The sequence below is a fragment of the Callionymus lyra genome, chromosome 7, assembly GCF_982586985.1.
Source record: "Callionymus lyra chromosome 7, fCalLyr1.hap1.1, whole genome shotgun sequence".
Classification (NCBI taxonomy): domain Eukaryota; kingdom Metazoa; phylum Chordata; class Actinopteri; order Syngnathiformes; family Callionymidae; genus Callionymus; species Callionymus lyra.
The window spans coordinates 21,923,364-21,950,288 of record NC_141824.1 but is presented as its reverse complement, the minus strand read 5'-3'; the positions used below and the strand labels follow the sequence as shown (position 1 = coordinate 21,950,288).

General features: G+C 37.9%; 4 protein-coding genes and 1 pseudogene across 6 annotated transcripts; all 5 read right to left on the bottom strand.

The window, feature by feature from the left end:
• Positions 1-115: 115 nt before the first annotated feature.
• On the bottom strand, positions 116-9,661 carry mfsd1 (major facilitator superfamily domain containing 1). Of its 2 annotated transcripts, XM_087795107.1 has the most exons (17): positions 9,453-9,661; positions 9,302-9,354; positions 9,109-9,221; positions 9,009-9,051; positions 8,166-8,233; positions 7,922-8,030; positions 7,737-7,839; positions 7,389-7,487; positions 7,053-7,164; positions 5,606-5,662; positions 4,554-4,710; positions 4,152-4,249; positions 3,950-4,062; positions 3,813-3,860; positions 3,603-3,669; positions 615-720; positions 116-541 (listed from the first exon to the last, which is right to left on the bottom strand). In XM_087795107.1, the coding sequence occupies exons 1-17, from the start codon at positions 9,601-9,603 to the stop codon at positions 482-484; spliced, it is 1,557 nt and encodes a 518-aa protein (XP_087651233.1). In that variant the 5' UTR covers positions 9,604-9,661; the 3' UTR covers positions 116-481. The 2 variants fall into 2 exon arrangements, with proteins under 2 accessions (XP_087651233.1, XP_087651232.1); XM_087795106.1 differs by lacking the exons at positions 116-541; positions 615-720 and adding an exon at positions 843-1,953.
• Positions 9,662-10,204: 543 nt separating this feature from the next.
• On the bottom strand, positions 10,205-15,160 carry LOC148075653 (P2Y purinoceptor 13-like). Of its 2 annotated transcripts, none has more exons than XM_087795109.1 (4): positions 14,727-15,160; positions 13,133-13,319; positions 12,677-13,066; positions 10,205-12,619 (listed from the first exon to the last, which is right to left on the bottom strand). In XM_087795109.1, the coding sequence occupies exons 2-4, from the start codon at positions 13,313-13,315 to the stop codon at positions 12,167-12,169; spliced, it is 1,026 nt and encodes a 341-aa protein (XP_087651235.1). In that variant the 5' UTR covers positions 13,316-13,319; positions 14,727-15,160; the 3' UTR covers positions 10,205-12,166. The 2 variants fall into 2 exon arrangements, with proteins under 2 accessions (XP_087651235.1, XP_087651234.1); XM_087795108.1 differs by having other exon boundaries at positions 14,988-15,160.
• Positions 15,161-17,008: 1,848 nt separating this feature from the next.
• LOC148075652 (P2Y purinoceptor 13 pseudogene) lies at positions 17,009-18,031 on the bottom strand (annotated as a pseudogene).
• A 2,295-nt stretch (positions 18,032-20,326) lies between these two features.
• Positions 20,327-21,286, bottom strand: LOC148075651 (P2Y purinoceptor 12-like). The gene has a single exon (XM_087794926.1). It carries the CDS (start codon positions 21,284-21,286, stop codon positions 20,327-20,329), a length of 960 nt encoding a protein of 319 aa, XP_087651052.1.
• A 1,392-nt stretch (positions 21,287-22,678) lies between these two features.
• On the bottom strand, positions 22,679-25,098 carry LOC148075650 (P2Y purinoceptor 12-like). The gene is made up of 3 exons (XM_087795386.1): positions 25,034-25,098; positions 24,731-24,979; positions 22,679-23,888 (listed from the first exon to the last, which is right to left on the bottom strand). Exons 2-3 carry the CDS (start codon positions 24,977-24,979, stop codon positions 23,094-23,096), a joined length of 1,044 nt encoding a protein of 347 aa, XP_087651512.1. The 5' UTR covers positions 25,034-25,098; the 3' UTR covers positions 22,679-23,093.
• Positions 25,099-26,925: the final 1,827 nt, after the last annotated feature.

Genomic DNA, 26,925 nt, shown 5'->3' with positions numbered 1-26,925 from the left:
TTTTCTTTTAAAATTTAACTAGTCAATATTCTGATGCACTTCCATAAAAATAAGGGAACATCTTGAAAAAATAATATTATAAAAATGAATCCAAAATTGAACTGTTGTAACAATTTTATTTGTAAACAATAGCATTTCTGGTCAAATGTAACGAACACAAGTGAAGTAAAAATACCAAAAGGCAGTCAAATCGAAATCAAATTAAAAGACCCATTTTTAAAATGTTGATAAAACACTCAATAGGATTTGAGCGCATTACTGCCCCCTGGAGGTTAAAACAAGGACTGAGTAAATATATTAGAATCCAGCAGTCAATTTGTACCTTTCTTGAGCACAGACAGTTCTATAAATTACAATAAATTACACAATAAACTCAACCAATTTGAAACATTTGTAAACATCCATAAATACATTTGTAAAATTGAATTAAATAGGCACATTCCTGAGTGAGGTAGTGGATTCTTCAACGTCTTCGAGACATTCATTTAAGGACACTTCTGTGGGCCAGCGACGACAGGTGGGTACAGTAGTGGTCCGGCAGCTGAAAAAACGTGTCATTTAGTAAGAGGAAGATAAATCACATGAGGGAACAAAAGTATCCCTTTAATTCGTACCCGTTTTCCTAGTCTGGAGAGGTAACGATTGCGCAAACCAAAGGCTGACATGGGGGTGCGTCTCGCTAGCTCACCCGATGTCAGATTCTCCTCCGTCCTTGCAGCCCTGAAGAAAAAATAAATAAATCAACATCATTATTATATTCAATAATAATTACAACTCAACATCAAGTAGAATCTTTACTTACTGGCATCAACAGTTGTGAAGAAACAAACAAAAACACAAAGTCTGTCAAACAGTTGTTTTAATTACTGCAATATTTTTGGGCTAACAAGAATGTAGAAAAGCATCTTTGATTTTACATGAATGGCGTCAAAATAAGCGTCAGATTTAAGTCAGTATCACACGTGTCAGGGTCTTGGTCTTAGCATAGTAGCATTGAATAGAAAACCTGACTCTTAGAGAGGTAGCTGAAGTGTGCGTGTTCCAGAAAAGTGACACAGATCTGTATCTTCAGGTTAGTGGGCGAGTTTAAAGTGTAAGAGTTTAAAGTAGGCACTTTACATTTTTGGGGGGCGTTGGGCAAGGTTTGAGCCCACACATTGGAAGACGCCGCCGAATTAAAATCCCTTTTTTCATTGAATGTAAAATATTTGGTTAGCTACACAAATGTCAAACTTCTGTGCAACAAATACAGTTGATAAAACAGCAAACTTTAGCGTTGATTGAATAAAATCATGAAGTATAGCAGGCAGCAAATACTGAGTAGTACATTATTAACAATAAATGCTCACTTTTTTTTTGAATATAAGAATGATTCTGTTGTACAAAAAGTGGACCATGGAGCACACTAGTGATGGAGCTTCATGAACTCATGTCTTTACTTTCCAAACTCAGTAGATGGCGACTCTTGTCCAAAACTAAAAATGGCAGGAGGTTTTCACTGAGGGCACGAGATGATACTGCCATCTAGTGGGCTATCACAATGAGGACAACGCTTCACGAAAGCTTCATTTTGAGTGCTATTGAAATATAAACTATTCTTTTTACAGGACAAAACATATTTTTTTAAAAACACCCTTAAAATGTTGAAAACTAGTGGCTTAAAAAACGCATTATAAATCAGCAACTTTGTCATCAGTCGATACATCAGGAACTTGAATAGTCTCTGAGGAAGGTTGAGTAAAAGAGCCAGTTTTTAAAAGTGATGGCAGCTTCCTGATCGTAACACAACCAGCAGTTACTTCACAATAAAACATGAATTTGGTCCAGACAATCAGTTCTGCCGGGAAGAGGCACAGATGAGAGCACTGGGTGGATACAGGAGCGCAAGCCCGGCAGCCTGCTGGCTCTGCAGCCCAGGACCATGTGTGTTCCCGAAATCATCATCATCATCATCTGGAAAATATCAATTACAGCATGCACCACACATTAGTCTGTGTTTTGACGGAACTATTGTGTTAGTCAAGGACATTATTGGATTAGTGGCAGAGAAAAAAGGGGGGGGGAGTTTGAATAAATGATACCAAGATTTCTGCTTCTCTCAATCACAGAGAGCAGAAACCTGAAATAATATTAGTTATTTCCAGCTAATTACAGCTCACATCTTATTTTCATTCAACTCAACGTCATCTTGAACTTGACTCAGTATCTGGTATTATGAAGCAATTCATTCATTTTATTTCTAACACTTCAATTCGCAGCCGTTTTAAAAAATATGAATGATATATTAAATATATGACTCAGTTCATGTGGCCCTACTGCATGGGTGAGTGTGAACAGGTGGACGACGGGTGGCGGAGTCACCATTTGACAGCTCAAATCATCCTCACAGTTGAACCATTTCATTCCCTAAATCTACGCAGTCCCAAGTCTGAGCGGTTTCTCCGACCAATTAAATTCTGTGGTTTCAGTGATTTTTAGTATTTTGTTTTAAAGCAGGAGTCTAACTGTGTGAACGCACTTGTAACTCTTGGTTGGAATTTACACACCTACAAAGAGCCCTAGTATCACTTTATTTTTATTTTTTCACCCACAACATTTCATGTGGTTCAAAACCATGATCTATAAAACCTGATATAGTAATTTTCTAACGCTTGTTTTTCAAAATGTTGCCTGAAGGCACCAGTCGACCCTCAAGAGACCATGAGACAAGCCTGTGGGCAAGACTTAATGAACACCTTTATGATGGCGAAAGATTTTAAACAAATGTAGCAAACCACTAACATGACCTTTGATTTAACATTATAATACATTAATTATTTGCTGAAGTTAGATTTAAATCAAGCTTACTTTTTTTTTTTTAAACAATTTAACTTCAAAGTTTTACATTTTTTACTAAAAAAAAGTATATAAAAAAAGAAAAACATGACCCATTTAATGAGACATTTACACCCTTGAACATTTTCATGCTTTGACGGTTTGAAGTTGAATTCTGTAAATCTTCAATAAAGTAATAAACAGGAAACAACTTAACGTTTTAAAATGTATGAAAGCATTTTGTATTAAACCTTCTTGTTATAGGGTGGTGAAGACTGACACAGTGTCACAAGAAAATTATATTTATTCATGCCAAAGGTAGAACAAATGGAGGATTTAGTAATAAAGTGAAAACGGCTCCTGTTATGTAGAATGACCCATCAATCATACGATTGAAATAAACTGTGAGCCAATACAGATGACGCCGAGTCATTAAAATATACAGAATTAAAGAGCATATTTCTCTTTAATGACAAAATATTGAGGATGAAAATGCTTCCTCTAATCAAGTCATGCCGTTTAGATGTAGTACAGAGGTATCTAATGATTGTACAAATGATGAAGCTTTAAAAAAAAAAAAAGTATTAGATTAATAAAAGTGTTAAATACCAACGTCAAAATTAAAAACTATCCAACATGTTTAATTTTATATTGTGGTACCGTTTTCGATCCGACTGATAAATACAGGAAGTGTCCCACATCTGGCCTCCGGGCCACACTTTCCTCAGGCCTGGTCTAGTATCCGACCTCCTTCACATCAGACAACACGAGAAGTCGAAAGTACTCACTCAGCATCCGACGTAGTTTCCTCTTGCTGTGCATGTCTGACAGAAGCCGACTTGTTTAACTCTCCTCCTGACAGGACAATCAGGAGAACAAATATTTTGGTGAGAGGGCGGCTTGGGTGAACAAGACTTCATTAATGGTCATGGTATTGTATTTTTATGGATGTACGAGCTCGTTTGACAACTAAAACTGTAGTTTAAATGATCTCTTACCTCTCACGTAATCCACAAAGTAAAGTGTCACGACGGCCATGAGTGCGACTGAGATGACATGAATACAAACGTTTGTTACTTGGCTTAGAATGCTGCAAACAATATGCAATTCGATTGTAAACAAACAAGTTACTCACTGCAGAGGCAGGCGCAGAAAAACAGCTCCAGTACCAGGTATCCTCTCGAGTCCAGGATGGTTCCTGCTGCCATGGCGATAAGAGCGAGGCCCAGGTTCTGAATCGACTGCATGCTGAGGAACAAAAACTAAATTATATATTTGTTGTAATTGAGGAAAAACAATATGTATTGTCCTTCCGTGGGTGTAATTATTGTGCTTACAAGCCGTACGCCGTCCCCAGCTGATGCTCTGGCACCACAAAGGCGACCATGGGCCACAGAGCACACGCCAGCAGAGAGTAAGCAACTCCCAGAAGTGACTGGAAAATACACATTTGGAAATGTTTTCACTATGAAAGAGTCGCATTTCTTTTCCAGTGTAGATACAGCGTGAAAAAAAAGTTACTCCATTATCACCTGAAAAGTTTTAAAAGGTGGTTATTCAAGAGTGAGAATAAATTAATCCGCACTGCTGTGTGTTTGTAGATAACAAACATTTGTAATATTACTTCCTTGGAAAATACCCATTATGGATGTATTTAGTTTAATGCGACTGGTCTGCCAACATTCAGTCAATAACTTTAACTCCGGATTATAAAAATGATTGTGTAAATCCGGATTTACCATGGCGATCCAGGGGTTCCAGAAGGTGAAGGCCAGCATCATGTGGGCACAAAGCGTGGCGGTCACCGCACACATCACCCAAATTATATTCCTCCCCGTCCTGTCAACCATGAATCCCATAATAGGAGAGGCCGGAGCAGAGATGATGTAAACAATACTGTGGAAGACAAAACCAATATGGTTGGTGAGTGAATGTGTAGGTCAATGATCGTTTGTGTTATTCAGATTATATTAGGATTAGGTAGGAAAAAACATATTTTCGTAACATTTGATATTTTAAATAATTAAAATAATTAATATTACGATAAATGTCAACCTTGTATATTTAAGATTCATTTATTAAATGACTCATAAATAATAATTAAATGTTTTAGTTGAGTAAACACACGGTTACTGCCATAAACCTAATTGTAATAAAAGTGAGTTTTACCCAAAAATATTCCCTGAGGTGGATGCCCATTTAAAATTAAGATAAAAACATTTTTGAGTAGATTTGTGTGCAAACTATTGGTTGCCATTGTAGAAAACAAAAGAAAAAAAAAAAACGAACTTTCAAAAAATAAAGTAAAAACAAGACGATAATTCCAGTTTAAACACAGTATGTGCGTTATGTATTTGCCTTGCCGGATTTACTTTGCATGAAGTAAACATTATTTAAAACCACATATTTGCTATGAATACAACAGTTATACAAACAAGAAGACAATGTGACGCAGCTCCACCTCCAATTGGGTGAATCATACATATAACAAATGCATTTATCGTTGCATAAAACTCATTTTTATCTTCTCAAATGACATTTACACACCGTTTTAATTAACTGAAAACAACACATTGGCAAAGATGGGTTTGTGCTATAGGACAGCTTGTGGGTGGAACAAACTTAATAATAATAAATAAATAAACAAAATTGCTGCAATATATTTAGTAGTTTAGTAGTCATCGCGACGACAACTAAAATCATGCCACTACACGTCACTAACGATACGTATAGAATACAAGCATATGTGACGTTATAAATAAAATAATGTACTTCAAAAGACGTGCGTTACCTGTTGACAGCTCTGGCCTCAGCCGGAGAGAAGTTGAACTTCTCAATGAAGAACACTCTGTGGATGAAAAACACATTTTCAGGAAGACACCGAGTGAAATTGTGTCGTATTTTGTTCGTCTAACATTTACACAGCAATGACTTGCTGAAGACGCAGTGCAGAACAAGCAAAAGAACCTACAAGTCATTTGTTGAAATTACATCTTCGATTGATTCATTTTATTGCTTCGTCAAACCATTTCTGATCGCCGCTCCGCCTGTGAGCCCATTTGATGACAATGCAACAATCTTAAGATGCAATATTCAACCGTACTATAGTACACTCCATTACTCAGCACCCACTTATAACATTATTGATCCGATCTCTGTTCATTCGTAAGTCAAGAGGGACGATTAGATTCCTACTGGAAACAGCTATATTTCATATCGAACAACAATTCAGTCAGTCCTGCATTTACTTTATTTAAGTTCCTATATATTTATTTACATGACTTCAAACTATCTTAGCCATGGCTTAGTTTAATCCAAAAAGGTTATTTGTTCCATTAAAAAATAGGCATCAATACACCTTATATCTTTGGAAAATATCATCACCAACTCGACTATGATGGAATGTGCTGGATTTAAAACCTCTCCAGCGAACAAAGATGGCAGTTCAAAGGATAATCCCGGAAAAATAACAAGATTAACATTTAAAATGTTCACATATCTGGATGACACAGACTCAAAAGACGATTTTAAAAGAACATTAAGAGAAGTATCAGGATCCGGAGCCACAAATCTTTTTCAATGACGTCTAGGTTTCTGTAATGCAGAAGTTGTGGCTGCGCTAGCTCCAGGTCTCGCTCACGCTAATGTGCCAGTGCCTCGCTCAAAATGCAACAAAGGTATTGAATTATAGATAAAATAAAAGAAGATTCAGAGCAGAAAAAGCGTATTTAATAAACAAACTAATCAATAAAATCACAATATGGATGTAAATAAGCGACTTGGCAGAGGTCTGCACTTTATGAGTGCTTTTATAGTTGGCTTCTGCAACAAAAACTACATTCTTAAATGTATTTTAGATTTTGATTTTAACAAAGCTCTGCAAAAAATGTTACAATAATACCTTTTTGTACATTTTTATGCACAAAAAAAAAAAACCTTGATCCTACAATTCAGTTAATTGATGATAATTATGTTTGTAACAAACTTAAGTTAATAACAGTTGTTAACGATCATTAAAAATGTGATATGGTATTTATTTATTTTGAAAGGAAAATGATATAAGATAATATAAATGTTGCTCTTATGGTCAACACCTTGGTCAAAAGTTAGCTCTACAGCAAACGTGTATAAAAAGGGTGACAAAAACAAAGGTTTAAAATCTATAAATAAGGTTCACAAGTCACAAAACATCCGGACACGAGGAGACCCGAAGTAGTAGAAGCTTTTGTAACACTCACTGGCCCAATCCAATAAAAGGGAAGATGGCCACATAGTAGCAGACGCAGATGATGAAGATGATCCACAAAGGGAAAGGGAAGTCTTTCACGTCGGTCAGCTGAATGACTTCACCTGAGACACAACATACATTAACATAAAGATCAAGAAAATAATTCCATTTCTTCTCTGAACACGACTGCTATGGCTCCAGATAACTAAATTCCAACAGACACAGACGGTCAATCACAGGAAGATAACAACAACAACTGATGAGATCCTCACTGGTTGTGAAAATCTCTCTATTGATGCGTTTGTGGTCAAAGGATAAAAACAAAAAGTTGTGTGGAATGTGTTACCTATAGGTCTACGACCATCAGGGAGAAGTTTCTCCGCCCTCTTGTCAAGGAACGCCAAGACCAAGGCACAGGTAAGGGAGAATATGCAGGTGACCGCAGCTAAAAGATAAGATAAGAAGATATAAGACGACATTAAAAGCCAAAGCGGTAGACAAGCCATTATAATTAAACCCGGTTGATAAGGTTATCACAGTTGAATGACCACTGATTACATCGACTATTTGGAGATTGAAAGAAACTTAAAAAAAGAAGTGAAAGACGCAGACTTGTTGTCGTTGTGATTCAGCGCTCGCTGCACTTTTAGTTCCTGTTCAAAAGTGCTTGTGTCAGCAAACAGTCATACTTCACCTATCATGAGCGAGATTCCCAGGGTCGTGTATCCCGTGGATCCCACTGCAGTTGCCACTTGGCCGTAAACCCAGCCCATGATGTTCATGTTCACTGTGCTGCCCTTTCGAACAGACCGAAGCACACATTTACAGATCACATGTCCCGACACGGAAGTCATTTTGAATCTGAAAGTCTCGTTTTACCAGGCGGGCCATGCTCAGCTGAAGACCGAAGACCAGATTCAGTTCTTTTCCTTTGAACCAGTTCACTGCGTACGTGTTTTGAGCCACGGCCAACGACTCCCCTCCGATACTACACATAAAAATAAACAATAATAATTACACAGTTTTAGTGCATTTAGGGATTCGTGTTGACAAGCTGTCGTCGTATGTAACATAAGCATGCCGTGTTTAAAACTGTTGTAACACATTGATGTACATTTCTCACCCAAACACAAAACGGCCGACTTCCATCAGCCAGAAGCGATTTACGAGAGCGCCGGTGGCAAATATAACCTGAACACAGGATATCGACAATTAAAATATCATGAATGCTTTATATTTTAGGACATTACACAATCTGTAATTATTTGTACGTACAAAATATATAAATATAACAAATAAAAACAAAACATTGTAGTTTGAAAAGGAGTTTTTTTTCCCCTTTTTTGCTATTCTACAGTTTGCAACAAAATTGCCAAATATATCCATAAAAAACATAATAAATAAGCACTAATAGGAATATATAACATACATCTTGTTTCATATTATCTGGATAACACTTTTTACCTTAATATAGTATCATATATATACATATACTAACCAGATATCCCTATAAATACATCATATATGTACTAAAAATTATTATTATTATTATAATTCCCAGACATACGTATAATGTGCTAATTCAGGCCTGGTGGGCATTTGTGGTCCTTTAGCAGAGTTTAATCCCAAACTTTATAGTTTAACCAAAGATATTTTTAAAAATAAATGTGACACAAGTCAAATGGAAAATACTGAGTAACTAAGTAGGTTTCACTTTGAACTTCTAAGCGAGGTTGTTGGTTAGATGTCTCGGTTCCTATTTGGCCCCCCAATTGTTTTCACTTCATCAAAAATGTGGCCCTCTAAAAAAAAGTTTGCTTGCTGTAGACTAAGTGAATTTCTATAATATAAACTTAAAAATAATTCCCTTTCTAGATATATTATCCTCAATCTCTGTCTCCATCTCTCACATCTTATTTAGAACATATTTTATTATTAAAAAGCCATTGGATGCCGACGTTCTCACCTGGCCGACGCACACGAAAAGAGAGAAAATGATGGTTCCCAGTCTGCAACAGAAGGCAACGTTACTTCACCAGTACCTGGGAGAGTTTGGAACAACATACCTGATCCCGAACACTCTGTCAATGAGGAATCCCCCAAAAAAGCAGAGGACCACATTGGGCCAGGAGTACCAGGCGTACAGCTGCATGAACTTCGCCGTGTTGAGGTCCAAGTCCTGACGGTAAACAATACACGTTTATTTCAATTCAAAGTGGCTTTAATACACATAAATGTATTGCAGTACAAGTTGTGTACCTGAAGGAGTTCAGTCTGAAGACTAGCAGGATTATCATAGCAGAAGTAGCTCCCTGAAAGTGACAGTATTTCAACGTTTAAATGTCGTTAGTTGTCATTTATAGACAAAAAAACATACGTTAATACGGTAAAAACAAACAAAAAAACTTACCGAATCCCAGGAAGCACATAAAAACGAGGACGACCACTCGGTGAAGGACGTGTTTCGGGTCGCATATGGGCGACAAGGGTCGACCCGGTCCCCTCGGCGAACCGTCGTCCGTCTTCTCCAGCAGGCTGCGTTCCTCCTCGGCGTCCGCCATGGTCGTTTGTTTTTGGGAAGGAGAAGCGAAAACACAGCAGCGACCAGGAAGACGCGCGGTCACATGATCAGGGAAGCGAAGTCACGTGGTGTCAGTTTGGAAAGTTTTATTGGCGGGTTGGAAACAACTGCTAATATGTTTCTCAGATCATCCAAGTAAAAATAAAATACATCGATTACTGAATAGAAAAAAACGTGTTTATTTAAGTTTTTGAATTAGTTCACAGTTACATTTAAAAAAACAAACAAAAAAAAAACAAACAGTCTACTAATACGACACCAGCACTTTGGTGAACTCTGACCTAGATCCAATGTCTGAATGGAAACGTCAACACACTTCTGAATTAATAATAATAAAAAAATCGAAAAAATGTAACTACCAACATTAATATGTATAAACCCAAAACCACTGAAATGAAGAATTTATTTATAAAAGTGTTTCCCTGATATAAATGTATTTTCTTTTTTTTTTCAATTTAGTCGTTGTTGTTTTGAAATAAACTAAACTGATTTTTTTTAAATTTTAAATTTTTGTTTATTTATATTTTTGATGTTTTAGCATTGTCGAGTTGTTCATGTTTCTGAAATTGGAATTAATCCAAGTGTTATCTCAGGGTCAAGGTGACCCAAAGGCCCGAAAACAAATGTGTTCACCTTGACCCAGAGACAACACAAGGGATACCTCAAACACATTTATTGGGGGCCTCCGGGTCACCTTGACCCTGAGATAATATAAGGGTTAAAAGATCAAAACTGCCTTTTTTTTCTCATCAATATTAATGTTTTAGTATAAAGTAAAATTCTCACATTTACTAAATGAGGATCTTCAGAACTTCAGAGTTCAATAGAAAACACTTGCAGTGAGGTTTGGTGGTGCAGGAAATGACATTTAAAAAAACCCAGCTGTCCTTTGGTGATACCAAAATGTGGTTGAAGTGCAGAACGTTTTAAAAAATAAAATTACAGCGTAGAGAAAAACTATAAAAATGACATTATTCTCACAACTAACAACCACAAATAAATATTGGCAATGGCAACATTAATTTGTATAGCCCCAAAACCATGGAAATGAATTTATTTAAAAAAAAAAAGTGTTATTTAAATGTTCTTGTTTTGATATCGTGGATAACTTTACATTTGTTTTTATTGTAGAGCAACACAATTTATTCTTCAACCAATACGATACTTGAAAATGTATCCTTACTTATATATATTTTTCACCTCAGAATGATTAAGGAACGTACCTCAGAATTTATTTCAAATTTCCTACACTTTACATTTTTGCTGAAAAATAAATAACTAATTTAAAAAATGGTTTCTTGTGATTTACAGATATGGTTACGTGTAGCTACAGAAATGAGCAATTATTAAATCAGATCATGTATAGAGGAGGAAGGTAGACATTTAAGCATCAATCCATAATAATAATTAAAAAAAACACAATATATTACATTATGAAAGCACATGTTTAATGAATACATTAATGAAAATATAGCTAAAATATATGACTTACTGATATCAATGTGGGACTATCTGTACATGTGGAAATTGGCCATTGTAAATAAGTGTTGGATTTAATTTTACAATCACATTTAAACATCCATTGTGTGAATCAAAACACTGTAGTTAACCTTTTTGTTTAGTTTTAATATATTTTAGGCTAAGCAGGAAATGGAACCCAAAGTCACTAGTTTTCACAGATTGATCCATTAATTAAAAGGATTCATTTAACTTCTCTGTGGATTAATAAAATTTTCATATATGGATGATGAATTGTATAGTAGCAAATCTGGACATTAATTTCCCGCCTGAAATAAACATTTGCAGAAGCCTTCGGGGAACGCCAGGATTATTCATCATTGTGACATTAATTTGCATGAATGCATCGTTTAAGAAAAATGATTTAAATGTGCGACAATATAGGAGCTGGAGGCGTATTTTTTAGTCAATTAATAAATAATTGATTATGACTGCATATTTAAAACACAATTATTAACCATACTGATTTTATTTTAATTCGACACGAAAATTTAACAGCAGACCAAAATTGCTTTTTAATCTATATATATTCAGATATGTTAAAATGAAAGAAATATATGAAAACAGAACAATTCATTATGATTTAAAAGATTAACATGTGTTATAGCTATTTATTTTAATATTTACATTTTATACGTCACAAAAATGAATCCTGTAATAAAAAATTGGGGTCCGTAATGAATATATATATATATATATATTTACACTTCATTTTTCACGAGTCAGTATTTAAGGATTGCAGATCTTGTGTAATTGACAGGATGTTGACCAAAACATTGCAAAGGGAAAGTGCATTTTTAACAAGATTAGGGAGAAGGAAGTTGAAGATGACAGCAAGAGGAAACGTGTTGGACGTCAGCTGTTCTCAGTACCAGGAATAGTCATCACTTTCGGATTCATGAACCCTGGCAAAGTTTCCTCTTTGACACAACCTTTGTCCATTGACATACATTGCCTCCATTCTGGATATTTACAGTCCGTGAAATAGAAGGTTTTGATGCAATTACTGAATGTCCCTGATACATTTAGGAAAGTCTACCATTGGTAATCTGGGTCATCTCCAGCTGAGTGGAGGTGACCGTGTGAGAGTCCATCCCGCCTTTCTGCTGAGGCTTCCTACTGAGGGCGGCTGTCAGTCTCTTTCTGAACACCTTGCACAGGAAGACGTAGATGAGCGGGTCCAGGCAAACGTTGGAGGCTGACAGCCACAGGGTGGTTTCCTTGGCGATATACAGAGCGTTCTGTGCCTGGCAGTTGCTCGTCGAAATCCGGGTCTGGGTCAGAGTGTAAGGGACTCTCACGAAGTGATATGGGGCAAAGCAGACGAAAAACACGCCCACTACCACGAACACCTTCGCTTTGGTCCGGCGGTTCGCAGCCCTCGAGCTGCTCTTTGAGGCTTTGTATGATTCATAAACCTTCTTGCTGATGAAGGTGTAGCAAACCACCATGAGAACAAATGTCCCAAAGAAGATAACCTAGATAAAAACAACATTAAAACATCAACATGTTTAAAATATAAAAACAGGTTTTACCTGACAGAAGTAGTTGAAGCCTTCATGCCAGTCTAGCCCAAGTTGGCTCTTCATTGAGGAGCACTTGAGTTTTCCTCCAGAGATCTTTGGTGCCTGGTTACTGAGGATGACGTTGGGCAGAGCCAGTGACAACATGACCACCCACACGGCCACGCTTATCATCTGACCAACGCGGACCCGCTGCAGGACGCTCTTGCCAAAAGGCCTGACTATCTTCAGGTAGCGGTCCAGGCTGATGAGGCCGAGCAAGATGATGCTGATGTACATGGTGATGTAGAACAGAACCGCAGAGTAGTTGCAGTGAAAGGCCCGGAGCTGCCAGAAGCCAACGCCGGCGTCGCTTAAAATCCTCACAGGGATCGTCAGAGTCATGAGAAAGTCAGCCACGACCTTTGAAAGACAAAAAAAACATGATTTCCTGCGTTGCTTTTTAAACAAACGTGAGAGAATTCTCACCACATTCTTTAGAAACACCACAAAGGTGGAGGTGCTGGGGATTCTGAAGAAGGTCCAGGCGGCCAGAGAATTCAGAACTAAAGCCACGATGAAGAGGAGAATGTACAGACACGGAAACACCACGGATGTCACGCTGGTGTCACGAACACACTTCGTGGAAGTGTTGGATTGGGAGTTGTTCATCGTGCTGGAATTAAAAGATCAGATCACACATTTTCCATCGTTCACTGCAAAATTAATGTTTTAATACAAGTAGAAGTCAGCTAAGTTCAATGGAAAATGTGTTTTTTCTATGACTTGCAGCAACGTTTGGTGGTGCAGGAAGTGGCATTTGGCTTTTTTCAAGAGTACATGTGGCCCTAATGAGGTCAGAGTTTTTTTTTTCTTTTGTTTTCAATTTAGTTGTTGTTGTTGTTTGAAATAAACTAAACTGATTTGTTTTTTTTAATTTCCTTTTTGTTTATTTATATGTTTGATGTTTTAGCATTGTGAGTTGTTCATGTATCTGAAATTGGAATTAATACAAGTGGGTCAAGGTGACCCGAAGGCCCGAAAACAAATGTGTTTAAGGTATCATTTGCGTTGTGTCTGAGTCCAGGTGGACAACCTTTCGCTTCTATAAATGCATATGCAGTGATGGATGTTGTTGACCCAGAGACAACACAAGGGATACCTCAAACACACGCCTCCGGGTCACCTTGACTCTGAGATAATATCATGGTTAAAAGATCAAAACTGCCTTTTTTTCTCTTTACTCATCAAATTATTGTTTTAGTATAAAGTAAAATTCTTACATGTACTAAATGACGATCTTCAGAACTTCAAAGTTCAATAGAAAACACTTGTTTTTTCTTTCACATGCAGTGAGGTTTGGTGGTGCAGGAAATTACATTTACTTATTTAAAAAAAAACCCAGCTGCGCTTTGGTGATACCAAAATGTGGTTGAAGTGCAAAATTGAAAAATTAAAATTAAAATTTGTGTGAAATCACAGCGTAGAGAAAAACTATAAAAATGACATTATTCTCACAACTGACAACCACAAATAAATATTACTCCTTAAAAATATTTGTTTTTTTATGAGTTTTTTTTTTTCTTCAAATCAGTCATGTTTTCTTTGTAGTTTCCTTTGTGTTAATTTATATTTTTGATGTTTTCCCGTCATATTAAGCCCAATTCTTATTTGTCCGTTTGTGTCTTGGCTCGACGGCCCCTCACACACTACTGTGGCCCCTTAGGAATTGTTATCATCCACTCCTGCTCTGACAGCTTCCAGTCATGAAATATAGTTTAATAAAAAGAAAAACATACGTTTGTTTTCACTCTTAAATAATTGCATGAATGAAAATAAAAATAATTCAGATAATTAATTAAGAAATCTGTCCATTTTTTTGAATGACGATAGAGGGCAAGTTTATATTTTATTTAAACTTTGTGACATTCTTGAAATATAGTTTACAAGTAAAAAACAGACGGCAGAAGATAAGAGATTGTACAAGATAAGACTGAAATAAATAATCGTCATCATGGTAACTTACGATTGTGTCTTTAAATGATTTAAAACAACGGTTTAAATAGCAATATTTAGAACTTACTCTCTGATGGCGTCGTCCCGAGCTGCAGCTCTGTCCGTATAAGGATTTATGAATAACTCAAAGACACTTTATAAGAAAAAAGGAAGAAGTGAAAATGACAAAGTCTGGAATTTCTTTCTATGTAGAAAAGAGATGAAAAAGGGGAAAAACCCAAAGTAGTGAACGCCTTGAGTGGTATTCTTGGTCAATGTGTGAAGAAATACTACTCTTGACCAGCTTGAGACTGTGTGTGAGAGTGTGTGTGTGTGTGTGTGATCTTACAATGGGTGGTCTCTGGAGCTACTGTGTAGCTGTCTTGTCACGGTTCCAGCGAGTTTGCCAGTCGTCCTCTGCTTGAAAGAACCTTTCCTTCCTTGCTTCCTGTTCCAATTGTCCGCCGAGAAGCCGGTCCTCCTCCGTGCCAGTCCCTCTGCCTCTGCTCGACTTCCGCCTGCCTCGATTGCTTTTGACAAGCGTCTGCCAAGGCCGTGGTCTCTAGTATGTCACAGATCTGTACCCTCCTCCCCCTGCTAGCAAGCATGTTGTACTCGCTCCAATCCTTCGATGCATCTTTCCAAACAGTAGAGAGAGCCTGTTGCTTAATTTCCCGTCTTTCAGGGTTTCTACTTCATCATCTCTTGATTCTGTTTTGCAAAATTCCTGACTAAAATAGTGAGTCCTTTAACTAAGTGTTTCCTGTGTGACTGTCCTTGGATATGGACCAGGAATGCTGACAGATGGGTAAACAACCGATGAGATGTTGCATGTTTGTTACAATTCCCTGATCGCACTTTAAATCAAGTGTTGTGTTGTTTGCTTCAGAGATGACAGATCTTTGGTTTGCAGAAGCAGCAGCTCAACACAGGAACTTGAACCGCAACTGAAACCAAGTGGGTTGATAGGTTTGTTGAGCATTGCTGTCATCAGCATCAATGACCTTGATGAAAAGGATGAAAGAAAAAAGAAAACGTACACAAAGAAAACACTTTATTTTGCAGTGAATCAACACATTGATTTAGAATCAATCGATATTTACAAAAATTAAAAGCAGAAAATACAGGTTTAGGCTAGCTGTGCACACAATATATCACATTATTGATAGAGCAAAACAAACATTTATTATTATTTTACTGAAGTAGAAAATCACTGAGACAGCACATACCCACGCCAAAGGAGCTAATTCCACATGATCCAAAAACAGCATACAAACAGATGAAACTTACAACCATGATTTAAGAACTGTGTTCACTTACAGCAAAAAACAAACTTTAATGTGTTGATTTAAGTGTGTCTTAAATGGATGCTGGACTCTATTGTATCATCAGTATGTGTCTGTTTGTAAAAAACTCTCTTTTCATTGAAATATTTACATTGGAAAATATACTTAAGCCCCGCCCACTACGATTTTCTGGAGATTCAATCTTGTTTACCATAACCACACTCACTCTGCTGTGATTGGTCAAGCTTGGAGGTTTGTCACCTCACGTCATCAATCCAAGAAGTCTCCACCTCCCAGGGACTCGTTGTATAAACAAAGCGGGGCGTGATTACAGCTGGCTGGAGGAGGAGTGAAGACCATTATTACGTCATAATGGATTCCGCTCTCGTAACCTCTTGTTCGCCGAGATTTCAGACGGGGGAATTTTATAAAGTTCAAAACATGGTCATGATGAGAGACTTACTCCATCTTGGAGAGGAAGACTTCAATATTTGAAACATATGAGACTAGAAAGTTGTCTTTTGATTTTATAATTTTCTACCACTAATAGAAAGGAAAATGTACAAACAATTGAATAAGTAGCAGCCATGAGTATGTTTGACCTAAAGAGTAATTTACAGGCATTATTTTTTAACTAGTTTAACCCTCTATTTAGACAAGAGAGCTGCAGGTCACTTTGTCATCAGTGAACAAGTCCATGACTACTGGACAGATTATTATTCATGGAAAATATAAGTAACATATGAGTAAATGCAAATATGAGTAAATGGATATTTTCGTATAAGTCAGTCTGATGTGGGGTTATAAAAGAGTTGAGCCAGAAGGTGAAGCTCTAGATTTATAGGATGATGTATGTTCATGAAGACGCAAGTGTGGAAGGAATTCTTTTTTTTTCTGTAGGGTATATGGACTTAGTCCTGGAACTCAGTCTTTCAGAAGCGACTCCTGCTTTTTCAGATAATACCCTATTGGGGAGAAACCTTAGGTCGTGCCCAGGTCACGGTAGAGATGGACAAAAAATGTTCTGTATTGTAGTTGTTGCTTCTGCTTGGACGTTCCCTCACCGAGAGAGAGAGAGGGAATTCTATGGATTTCTTTTGGCCTGTGCTCTGTCAGACAACCGAGAAGAAACGCTGTCAGCTCTGTCCACTGAATCGATGTTAATGTTGAGATCTTTAAGGAGTGACACCAGTTTCATCCTGAAGTCTTTGCACAGGAACACGTAGAGAAGTGGACTGAGACAGATGTTGACGGTGGCTAGGAACAGGCTGACCTGCTTCGCGACCCTCCCCTGAATGAAGGAGCAGCTGCTGTAGTCGGAGTGGACCTGTTGGAAGGTGTACGGGATCCTGACGAGGTGGTACGGCCCGAACGACACGAAAAACACCACGACCACGGAGAAGACCCGTTGCTTCATTCTCTTCTTGCCCTGCTTGTTACTGCTGCCAGACTTTTTGAAGGACTTCAGGACCTTGTGCGCGATGCTCACGTAGCAAACCACCATGAGGACACTGATGATCCAGAAATAAACATTTAGGATGATGATGATCCGCTCATGAGCTTCAACTCCTGCCGGTCCTTTCAAACTCATGCAGCTTTTGACCGCCCCCATGTGGTCCAGTGACCTGTCGGTTAGGATGATGTTGGGCAGGCACGTGACTCCAAAGATCAACACCCACACTGAGGCTGACATGAAGTTACTGAAGCGGATATCGTGGCAAATTAGCCTTCGCCGAGGCATCATGATCTTGAACCAGCGATCCACGCTGATCAGCCCGAGCAACGTGATGGAGGTGTACATGGTGCTGTAGAAGACGGTGCTGAAGTAACGGCACATGAGCATCCACAGCCACCCGGTCTCTTCTCTCAGGTCCTTCATGGCGTCGAAGGGGAGTATCACGGTCATGACGAGGTCGGCCACCAGAAGGTGCTTCAGGTAGACGATGAAAGTGGCTTTGGAGTTGAGGTACAGAGACACCCAAGCTGCAACGCCGTTCAGGGCCAAAGAGATCGGGAACATCAGGAAGTAGAGGATCGGAATGAAGACTGGAGTATGAGCGTCACCGGGGCAGGTTGACGCGTTGATGGATGTTACATTGTACGCCATCATGATACCTGTGGAGGTGACAATGTGAGATTGGAGCTTTGTGTCCTCTTAAAGCAACTCTTCAATCCCTGCTGTGATATATTGATATTTATGATCCGGAGGGAGCGACACATTCATAGAAAACATTTTAAGCACCATTAATTACCACTGCCAAGGAGGTCATTTTAGAAACTCTCTTCTTGTCTTACTTTAACACTTGTGTTATCTCAGGATCAAGGTGATCCGGAGACCTGAAAACAAATGTGTCTGTTAAAGGGATACCACAAACACATTTTTTTAAGTGCCTCTGAGATAACACAAGGGTTAACTTACTAACTATAAAAAACAAAGAAAAGCTAAATTAACGGACAAGGCTTACAACATTTTGGTAGTGTGTTCCACTACCATCTGGATCCACCAATTGTTTAAAGATTAGAGACTTATAGTCAGTACCATGATGGTGCCAGTTCTGACATAAAAGGTGTTACCAGAGCGCTGCTCAATAAAAATGAAAACAAAAAAAATGTATATATTAAAAAAAAAGAAGCTAAAAGCTTAAATAGCAAAATATTTTACAAATTTGTAAGTTTGTTTTTTGGTCAAAACAAATAATATCTACTTTTTTTCATTTAATTCTCATTTTTGACGTTAACAAAGATACAAATATATATTAAACGTCTCGACGATTCCCTAGCTGATCTTGATTTTCTTTTTAAAGAAGAAAAATACAAGAAAGTACTTCAGATTTTTTACTTTTGGTCTGAAAAAACTTTCAACTTTCTTGATCACTATTGAAATGTGTCTTTTAACTGAGATCCAACTTCTGCAAGATCATTCATTTTTATCCGTTTTAATCAACCAATCAATACATTTGAACAGTAAAATGTTTCTATGGTTAGTCTAACATGAAATACATTTCATTAAATTTGGACCTTTTGTTGAACCTTGTTGCGTAAATGTTTGGTGATTTAGAAATAGACAATTGCACAAGTGTTTCTGTTGTAAAGCAATTATTTCTGTTGTAAAGCGATGAGTATTAACACTTTATTTGAAATGAACAATAACATAACTGAGATCCATTGTATAGGATTAGTCAACAAGGATAATATAAGGATAAATAAATCAAAAACAACTTACCACTCTCTCGTCGTCTTCTTAGAAAGACAAGTGTGTCCGACCTCGTCCTCGGGGCAGCAGTTAAAGAAAAACTGCTGCTTTTCATAAACTCAAACGCAACATTTCAGTTGTGAATTACTGACAATCAGTAAGTAAATATGCAAAATGAAACAGGGACTTTATGTTGCTTTGGAAAGAGTGTTGAGATGTTTTCTGGCTGATGTGCTTTGCATGTCATGAACAAGTTGTTTCATTGTATTTGCATAATGTATTGTTTGCTTTTCAGTTAACAGTGCGTAGCCTGTTTTCTCTTTTAATAGATTTACAATCAGGATATGTAAACTATCATGACGATAAACTAGTATTTAAATCTTGCACATGAGACAAATATTATTGTAGATAAAATCAAGCGGAGAAATACATGTGAAATAATGTGTGGACGAAAATTTGTAGATGATGACAGAAAACTTTAATTATTTTTAAGATCTTACACAGTTGTGTTCAACACACAATAATCCAATTCACATTTTTTTTAGAATGTCTTTTTTAAAAATCAGGTCACAGAGAAGAGTTGAAAAGAAAGAATAAAAAGGTAATAATAAAAGGCTGTTTATTTTTGATGATATTTTTAATAACTCAACATACGTTTTGATAAAACTTCACACACATAGGTAATTTTTTCTAAAATATGACACTTTTACATGAATTAAAACAAAAACAAAAACATTTTAACATTGAGCGCAGAAAAAATATCTATATAAAAAAAAACAACTGAACAATTACAAAATAATTTAATAAATACAGAGTCTACACATAGTTAACCTGCACCACTGCATATGTATTTATGGAAGCCTGGCGGGTTGTTCACCTTGACCCAGAGACAACACAAGGGATACCTCAAACACATTTGTTTACCTTGACCCTGATTTTACACTAGGATTAAATAAATTATTTTTGAATATGGGCCACAAAGTACATCCACCAAATGGGTACGTTTTCCTTTTAACGTATCGCTAATTGTGGATAATTTATTTTATTGGTTGGATTAAAATGAACGACCATATCTACAGCTAATTATGAATGAATAAATTAAAAGGAAAAGTTGCTAAAAAGCAATAAAGAAATGAATGCTAAATAACTATTGAAATATGCTAGTATTTTTAAACATAAACAACCAGGACACTAGTATTAGCACTGCACTCATTCACTTCCACTTGCAAACAAGCAAACATAGATTCCACCAATAGTTTTGGTGAATTTCTCTCTGAACTCTCGGCACACGAAGAAGTAGAGCAGCGGGTCGAAGCAGACGTTGCTGACAGAGATCCACAGCACCGACCTGTGCAGCACAGAGAGCAGCAGATTTACACAGCGGTCATCGATCGCCATCAGCTCATAAAGAACGTCAGGAACGCGCATGATGTGCAGCGGCATAAAACAGACGAAATACACGGTGAGGATGGAAAACACTCGCAGCTTCGTCCTCTTCATCCCGTCCGTGTTGCTGCTGCCGGAGTTCCTGAAGGACCTCAGCACGGTCAGGGTGATGCAGGTGTAGCAGAACAGAATCAAGACGGTGACCAGCCAGAAGACGGACTCCATCATGATGATCACCGTCTTGTGGAATACGACGCCGGCCTCGCTCTTCATGTTCATGCAGAAGTTCTTGTCGACGGCCGCGGGTCGCTGGTCGGTCAGGATCATGGTCGGGAGAGCGGTGCCGAGGAAAATAAAGACCCAGATGACGGAACACGATACAGCGCTGAAGACCAGGCTCTGGCCGGACTCCATCCCACGTGGCCGGACGATCTTAAAGTAGCGGTCGAGGCTGATCATTCCCATCAGACAAATGCTCGTGTACAACCCGCAGTAAAGGACCACGTCGGAGAAACGGCAGGCGAACATCCGTAAGTGGAGCGAGGCCCCGGGGAGCATGTTGGCGGCCATCGGTAGGATCGCCAGAGTGACGAGCAGGTCGGCGGCGATCAGGTTTTTGAAGTAGACGATGAAGGCGGAGGTGGTCCGGAGCTGGAGGGAAACCCAGGCGGCCGTCAGGTTGAAGAGCAGAGCGACGGGGAACATCATGAGGAGAAGGTAGGCCACGGTCTGGTTCACGAACACCAGGTCGCCGCATGGGAGCACCGAAGAGTTGCCAAACATCGCCGTCCGAATCCTGAATCGGGAGCATAAAGATAACATCAATCTCTATTTATCGAGATTCTTAAGATCACGATGTTCGTGACGACATATTAGATCAGTGGTTGTTAGTTTTTATATTTTTTCCGAGGGGCGAACAGTTGTTTTGATTGAATAAATCCACATATTTTATTGAAATGTGCTGCGTTCGTAGACACCTGAAATGAGGACAATTCAATTTTATTTCGCGAAGACAGCAAATTCTTTTTCTTTTTCCTCCTTAACTTGTTGCGTCCACTTGTCATTGCGCCGCGTGCCCTCATGGGGGCGCACAGACACCTGCCGGAATCACCGTTCTTTTAAATAACCCTGTAACATCTGGGTATGAAATATTAGTCTTATTATTATACAAATGACAGATCATGTTTTTGAGCGAGTTAATGTAGAGCAGATGATCCAACTCAAGTCAACCTGTGTGTCTGAAAACCTTTTATCAACATAATTTAATAGATTTCATTCTATGAAAGCTACAGAATAGATATTATGATGTAACTTTTGCAGATAGAAAAGGTTTTAGTATTTTCCTCTAAGAAAAACAGGAGAACATGTGACATTGTATGTATGAATGCAGGCAAAACAATCTTTGAATAATTGATTTATGCAAGTCAATTAATATTTAAAAATATACTGACAATAAGATTGGCTCAGCGGTATTGCTGACATTCCAAATAAACTTTAAATGTATTATATAGATAAAATGGATTCAGGGCTGTAACTATGGCTGGCAGAAGTCTGCACTCTATGAGTGTTTTTCAAGGTCCTTTTTTTTAAGCCAGACTCAACCCACAAACACACAAACAAACAGTGTAAAGATCATTTCCCTAAACGTCTTAACTTGTTGAAGGTGATTTGCATTGATCATCATGGCCGGAGATGTTTTGTTACTGAATGAGGAGAATTTGAATGGGAAACCTTGTGTGTTTGACACTTATAATAGAAATAAATATAAAGAGCATGTGGTAAGTAGTTAATTTCAACAATCTGCTAAACTAAGAAGATTAAAAATGATGTTAAAAACATCTAAATTATTATAATATTTCTTTAAACGTTTTCATACTGTAGAGTATTCTCATCAAAATGTTGCAAACTAGATGAAATTAGAACGAGAAAATCTTGAATTTTTCACAATTGCCCTTGAAATGTGCAAAGTACAATAGAACTTTACTCACCAGGGAGGTGTACTCCTCGGTTTTTTGCAGGAACTGCTTTGAAAGAGTGACGATCCTCTTACCTTTATAAATGCAAATGTAAACTGTGGTGGGATTCAAATGGACGTCAATGAGTGATGAATTAATGAGAGCTCTTAACTTGCAATAACATAAAGTATAAAGAAAAGAAAAGAAGCCACACGTTAACTTACGATAAAAATGAAAATTGGTGTTTTTATTTCAATTAATAAATATAGAAATTTCAAAGCATTAGTCAGAATCAATTGATTTCACTCCTCATTTTACTCCACAGATGGTTAAAAGAAAAACATCAGAATATTTGTACATCACGGAAATATTTAAAAACACAACACAAGAATATTCTTGTTTCAGAGCAGCAAGAGAAGACATAGTCAATAATTTCCAATCATTTAAAGTCACATAAAATCTTAAAAAAAACGAAACAACCGACGAGAGCAAAGCGAACTTTGACCACAAGGGGGCGTCCCTCTCCAAAAATATCACATGGCAACCAAAAGTTTATCGCTTTGAAAACGTACCAATACTAGGAAAAGTTTCCATGAAACAGAATATTTCCGATCGACTTGAATGTGACAGACTCTTCAGGCAGTGGAGTCCCTGAGGTGAGTGCTACCCGACTCCGAATCCCCTCCCCTTCCCACCAACCAGGCGCAAGTACCCGCGGGCAGCCGCAGGGTCTTGAACAAGGTGGTCCTGAAGGATTTGCAGAGGAAGAAATAGATGAGAGGATCCAGGAGGGAGTTTAACGACGAGAGGAAGAGCGTGCTTTCCTTCAGCTGGAAGAAAAACAGCTTGAGTTTACAGTCGAAGAGGAGGCCGCGGGTCTGGCTCATGGTGTACGGCACTCGGGCGAAGTGGAACGGCACGAAGCACACGAAGAAGACCGCCAGGACCAGGAAGACGTTTCCACTTATTTTCCTCTTGGATTGCCGCGGGTTGCGCTCGGACTTGGTTCTGGAGTAGGAGCGATAGAGCTCTTTGGTGATGAGGGTGTAGCAGACGATCACCGTCACCAGGTTGGCCCAGAAGATGACCTGACAGACGTGGTTGACCACCTCGTGCCAGTACAGTCCGGCCCGGGTCTTCAGGTCGCTGCACTTGAAGTAGTGGGATTGAGGCGGGATGTTGGTCAGGAGGACGTTGGGAAGACACAGGAGCAGAAGGACGGTCCAGACCGCCGCCGAGAGGACTTTGCGACGAGCCAGCATGGTGGCGTTGGTGCCCCTGAACGGGTCCAGGGTCTTCCTGCAGCGGTCGATGCTGATGAAGCCGAAGAAGAGGATGCTGATGTACATGGTGAGGTAGAAGAGCACGGAGGAGACCCGGCACACGAACAGACGCACTCCCGTGGAGGCCATGTTGGAGTCGGACAACACCTGCACACACGGCACAATAAACTTCAGATCTTCACCCCAGTACACAAATAATTCGACCAAAATCTACCTGGAAATCTTTAAATCAACACTTAACATTTCACATTGACTGCTTAATATTATTGATTAATAATTAAAGATAACATAATAAAATATAGCTTGCAACTCGATATAAAAACCTACTAAGAAGAAAATTAGGATTTCATTACTGAAGCTGTAAATATCCATAATAATTTTTTAACTTAAATTATTTTTTTAAACTTGCTAAGATTTTAGTTTTTACAGTGTGAATACATTAGATGCCTTTAAATGATTGGGATTCTAATCTTACTCCAGTTGAACTCGCTTGAAAACCAAAATTAAATATTTTGTTGGCCATTCCAGGGAACAAAAGCTGCCTGCGACAGCCTCCTACGTATAGAAATTAATGTTTTTTTCTTTGAGCGATGTCTTAGCAGTATTTTCTTAGTTTTACTATTTCTTTTATTTAACATTTTTAATACTTTTGTTCATTTTTATTGGCGCACCTTGAGTCCAATTTTATATGTTACTGTTATAGATTTTTAAACATTTGAATTTTTCTGACAATTAATTTAATACTATGATATTATTTTTTTCTTTGTGAGCACTTTTTATTTTGGACCTGCTTTAGAAGTCCTTTGCTGACATTTCTGCCATTTCGTTTTCACTAAAATGTTTGTAATGTTGTGCTACCGTCTCTACAAGATGGCGGGGGACGATTCATTTAACTGTCACTTCAAAGAAAAAAAAAATTCTTCTGTTTCAGGAAGGTTTTTTTTGAAGACTTCATGAAATATAACGTTGTCGAGTCTTGTGTGTCTGACCTTGAAAGGAAAGGTGAAGGTCATGATGACGTCTGCGACCACGATGTTCTTCAGATATATGATGAAGTGCGATCGCGACGGGATTCGTAGAAACACCCAGACCGCCAGGCTGTTGAGCGCGAGCCCGACCAGGAACAGCACAGAGTACAGGACGGGGAAAACCACCGTCTTCAGGACGTTGTCGCGGGAACACGTGCTGTTGCCGGAGAGGATTTGGGAAGTTGCATTACTGTCCGTGGAGAACGCCATCTGCAAGAAAACAACATTAAAAAAAAAGTTTTAATTTCCTGACACGAAACTTACACTCGATTCTGGGTAAAACGGCTTCAACACTCGAGTCTCTTTTCTTCCCACTTCTCTGTCCTCACACTTTCAGTGAAGGTCTTAAGACGACTGATGCTTCCCTTTTCTGCTTCCTGTCAGGAGGAAGTGTGGCAGACTGAGGATATCAAGGACATGCAAACACCATTTTTTTTAAATAAAATGAACAATAAATCCTCTTATAAAACTTAAAAACTGCATGTTTGTAATACATGTAAAAAAAAAGAAGTTAAACAATAAACAATTAAAAAGCATATGTTTCTTGACGTCTGTGATATTCTTTCTTCCTCTTTAACAGTCCTTTCACTTCTGTGTTGTGAAATATGTTTTTTTTTTAAAAGACAAACACTATAAAGAGTCATGTTTTTCACGAATATCCCTTTTAGTTTTTTCTCCATCAAAATAACCTCTGCTCTTAGGTAATATAATTCCGAACAATAAATTCAGTATTTTCATCCAATACCTGTCCAGACTTTTTGGCTCTCGCTTCATGTCTGAAAAAAGTTTCATGTGAAACAGATTTTTCGATTCCACTGCAGCGATTACAACCTTAAAGTGCAATAATCACTGAAAGATTATAGGAAAGTCTTACAGCAACCAAACTGAAAGTGTTTTTTTAATGTTTATTTTGAGTATATATATATATTTAATTTAAAAATATGAAGTGACAAATATATTGTAAAAGCAAATATAGTACACTGGCTTGGAACTGCAAAACAAATGCACAAAGTTTCGGGAAAAAAGTACAAAGTATGAAGCAAATGTACAAACTTAATGCTTCAATGAAGTTTCTTCAGTTTCTAATTTTGAGTTTGTGTGAGTTTCATGATTTTATAAATTAGTTTCTATTATTATTTTCCAGAAATGCATTAACATCTCTTTGGTTTCTTTCCTTCAGGTCTTTGATTAAACCTCATTTTTAAACTCGCATCTGTATATTATCAAAACCTATTTCTTTTGTGAACCATTGTTTCTGTCCGACACCATCTGCTTTTCTTGATATCGTGATTCTATGACTTCTCTCTTCTTCTCGTGTCAACCTTCCTACGCCGCTGCTGAGTCAGCAATATTCGATTCCTCTCCGTCTGCTTTCACTAGTCTCTATCCCCGGTCCTTGTTTCAGTTTGGTTTTCAATCTATCAAAGATCTTTTGTTCAAGAATAACCGTCTCTCAGGTTCTTTCATAGTGTTTGCTTCTGCTCAGCTCCGAGCACCGGAGCAGTGACTCAATAATTCCAACTTTATTTCATCCTTCTTTCTGCATCAATATCTCTCAGGATGAACCAAGTCCTGGAAGCAAATCAGAGTAAACTCACATCAGCTGCACACACCAAGCTCTTTCTCAGACATGGTAACGCGAGACATTACTGTTCATCATTCACTCGACCTGATATTTCTCCTCAGATGAAAGAAATCCAGCACCATGTGTCTTTTTTTTAGAATGTCAACTGTTGTAGTGCGCTGTGAGACTCGGATTATTAATGGTGGAAACATGTTTAATACGTTTTTGACTGAGGGAATAATGTCACAATATAATCTATATTTATTTTTAAGAAGATATTTCTCACAGCAGAAGGTTTGAAGTAAAACTGATTTGAGGGCAACAAATGAACCCCAATACATCATCACAGACAAACATATAATCATAATAAATAAATATGAAATAGATGAATAGAAATGTGTCTCTTCACACATATGGTCTCTTGATATATCTGGTTATTTTTTTATTCATTTGTTTCCTGGGCTTCTTTAGGTAATTTGGGTCAGCTCCGAGCTTCAAAAATTTAAGAAGGAAAAAAGAGAGCTGGACACAACAAATTGGCTAAAACTTGGGATTTGAGATGTATTTCTGGGTCAACAATGCAACTTAATTG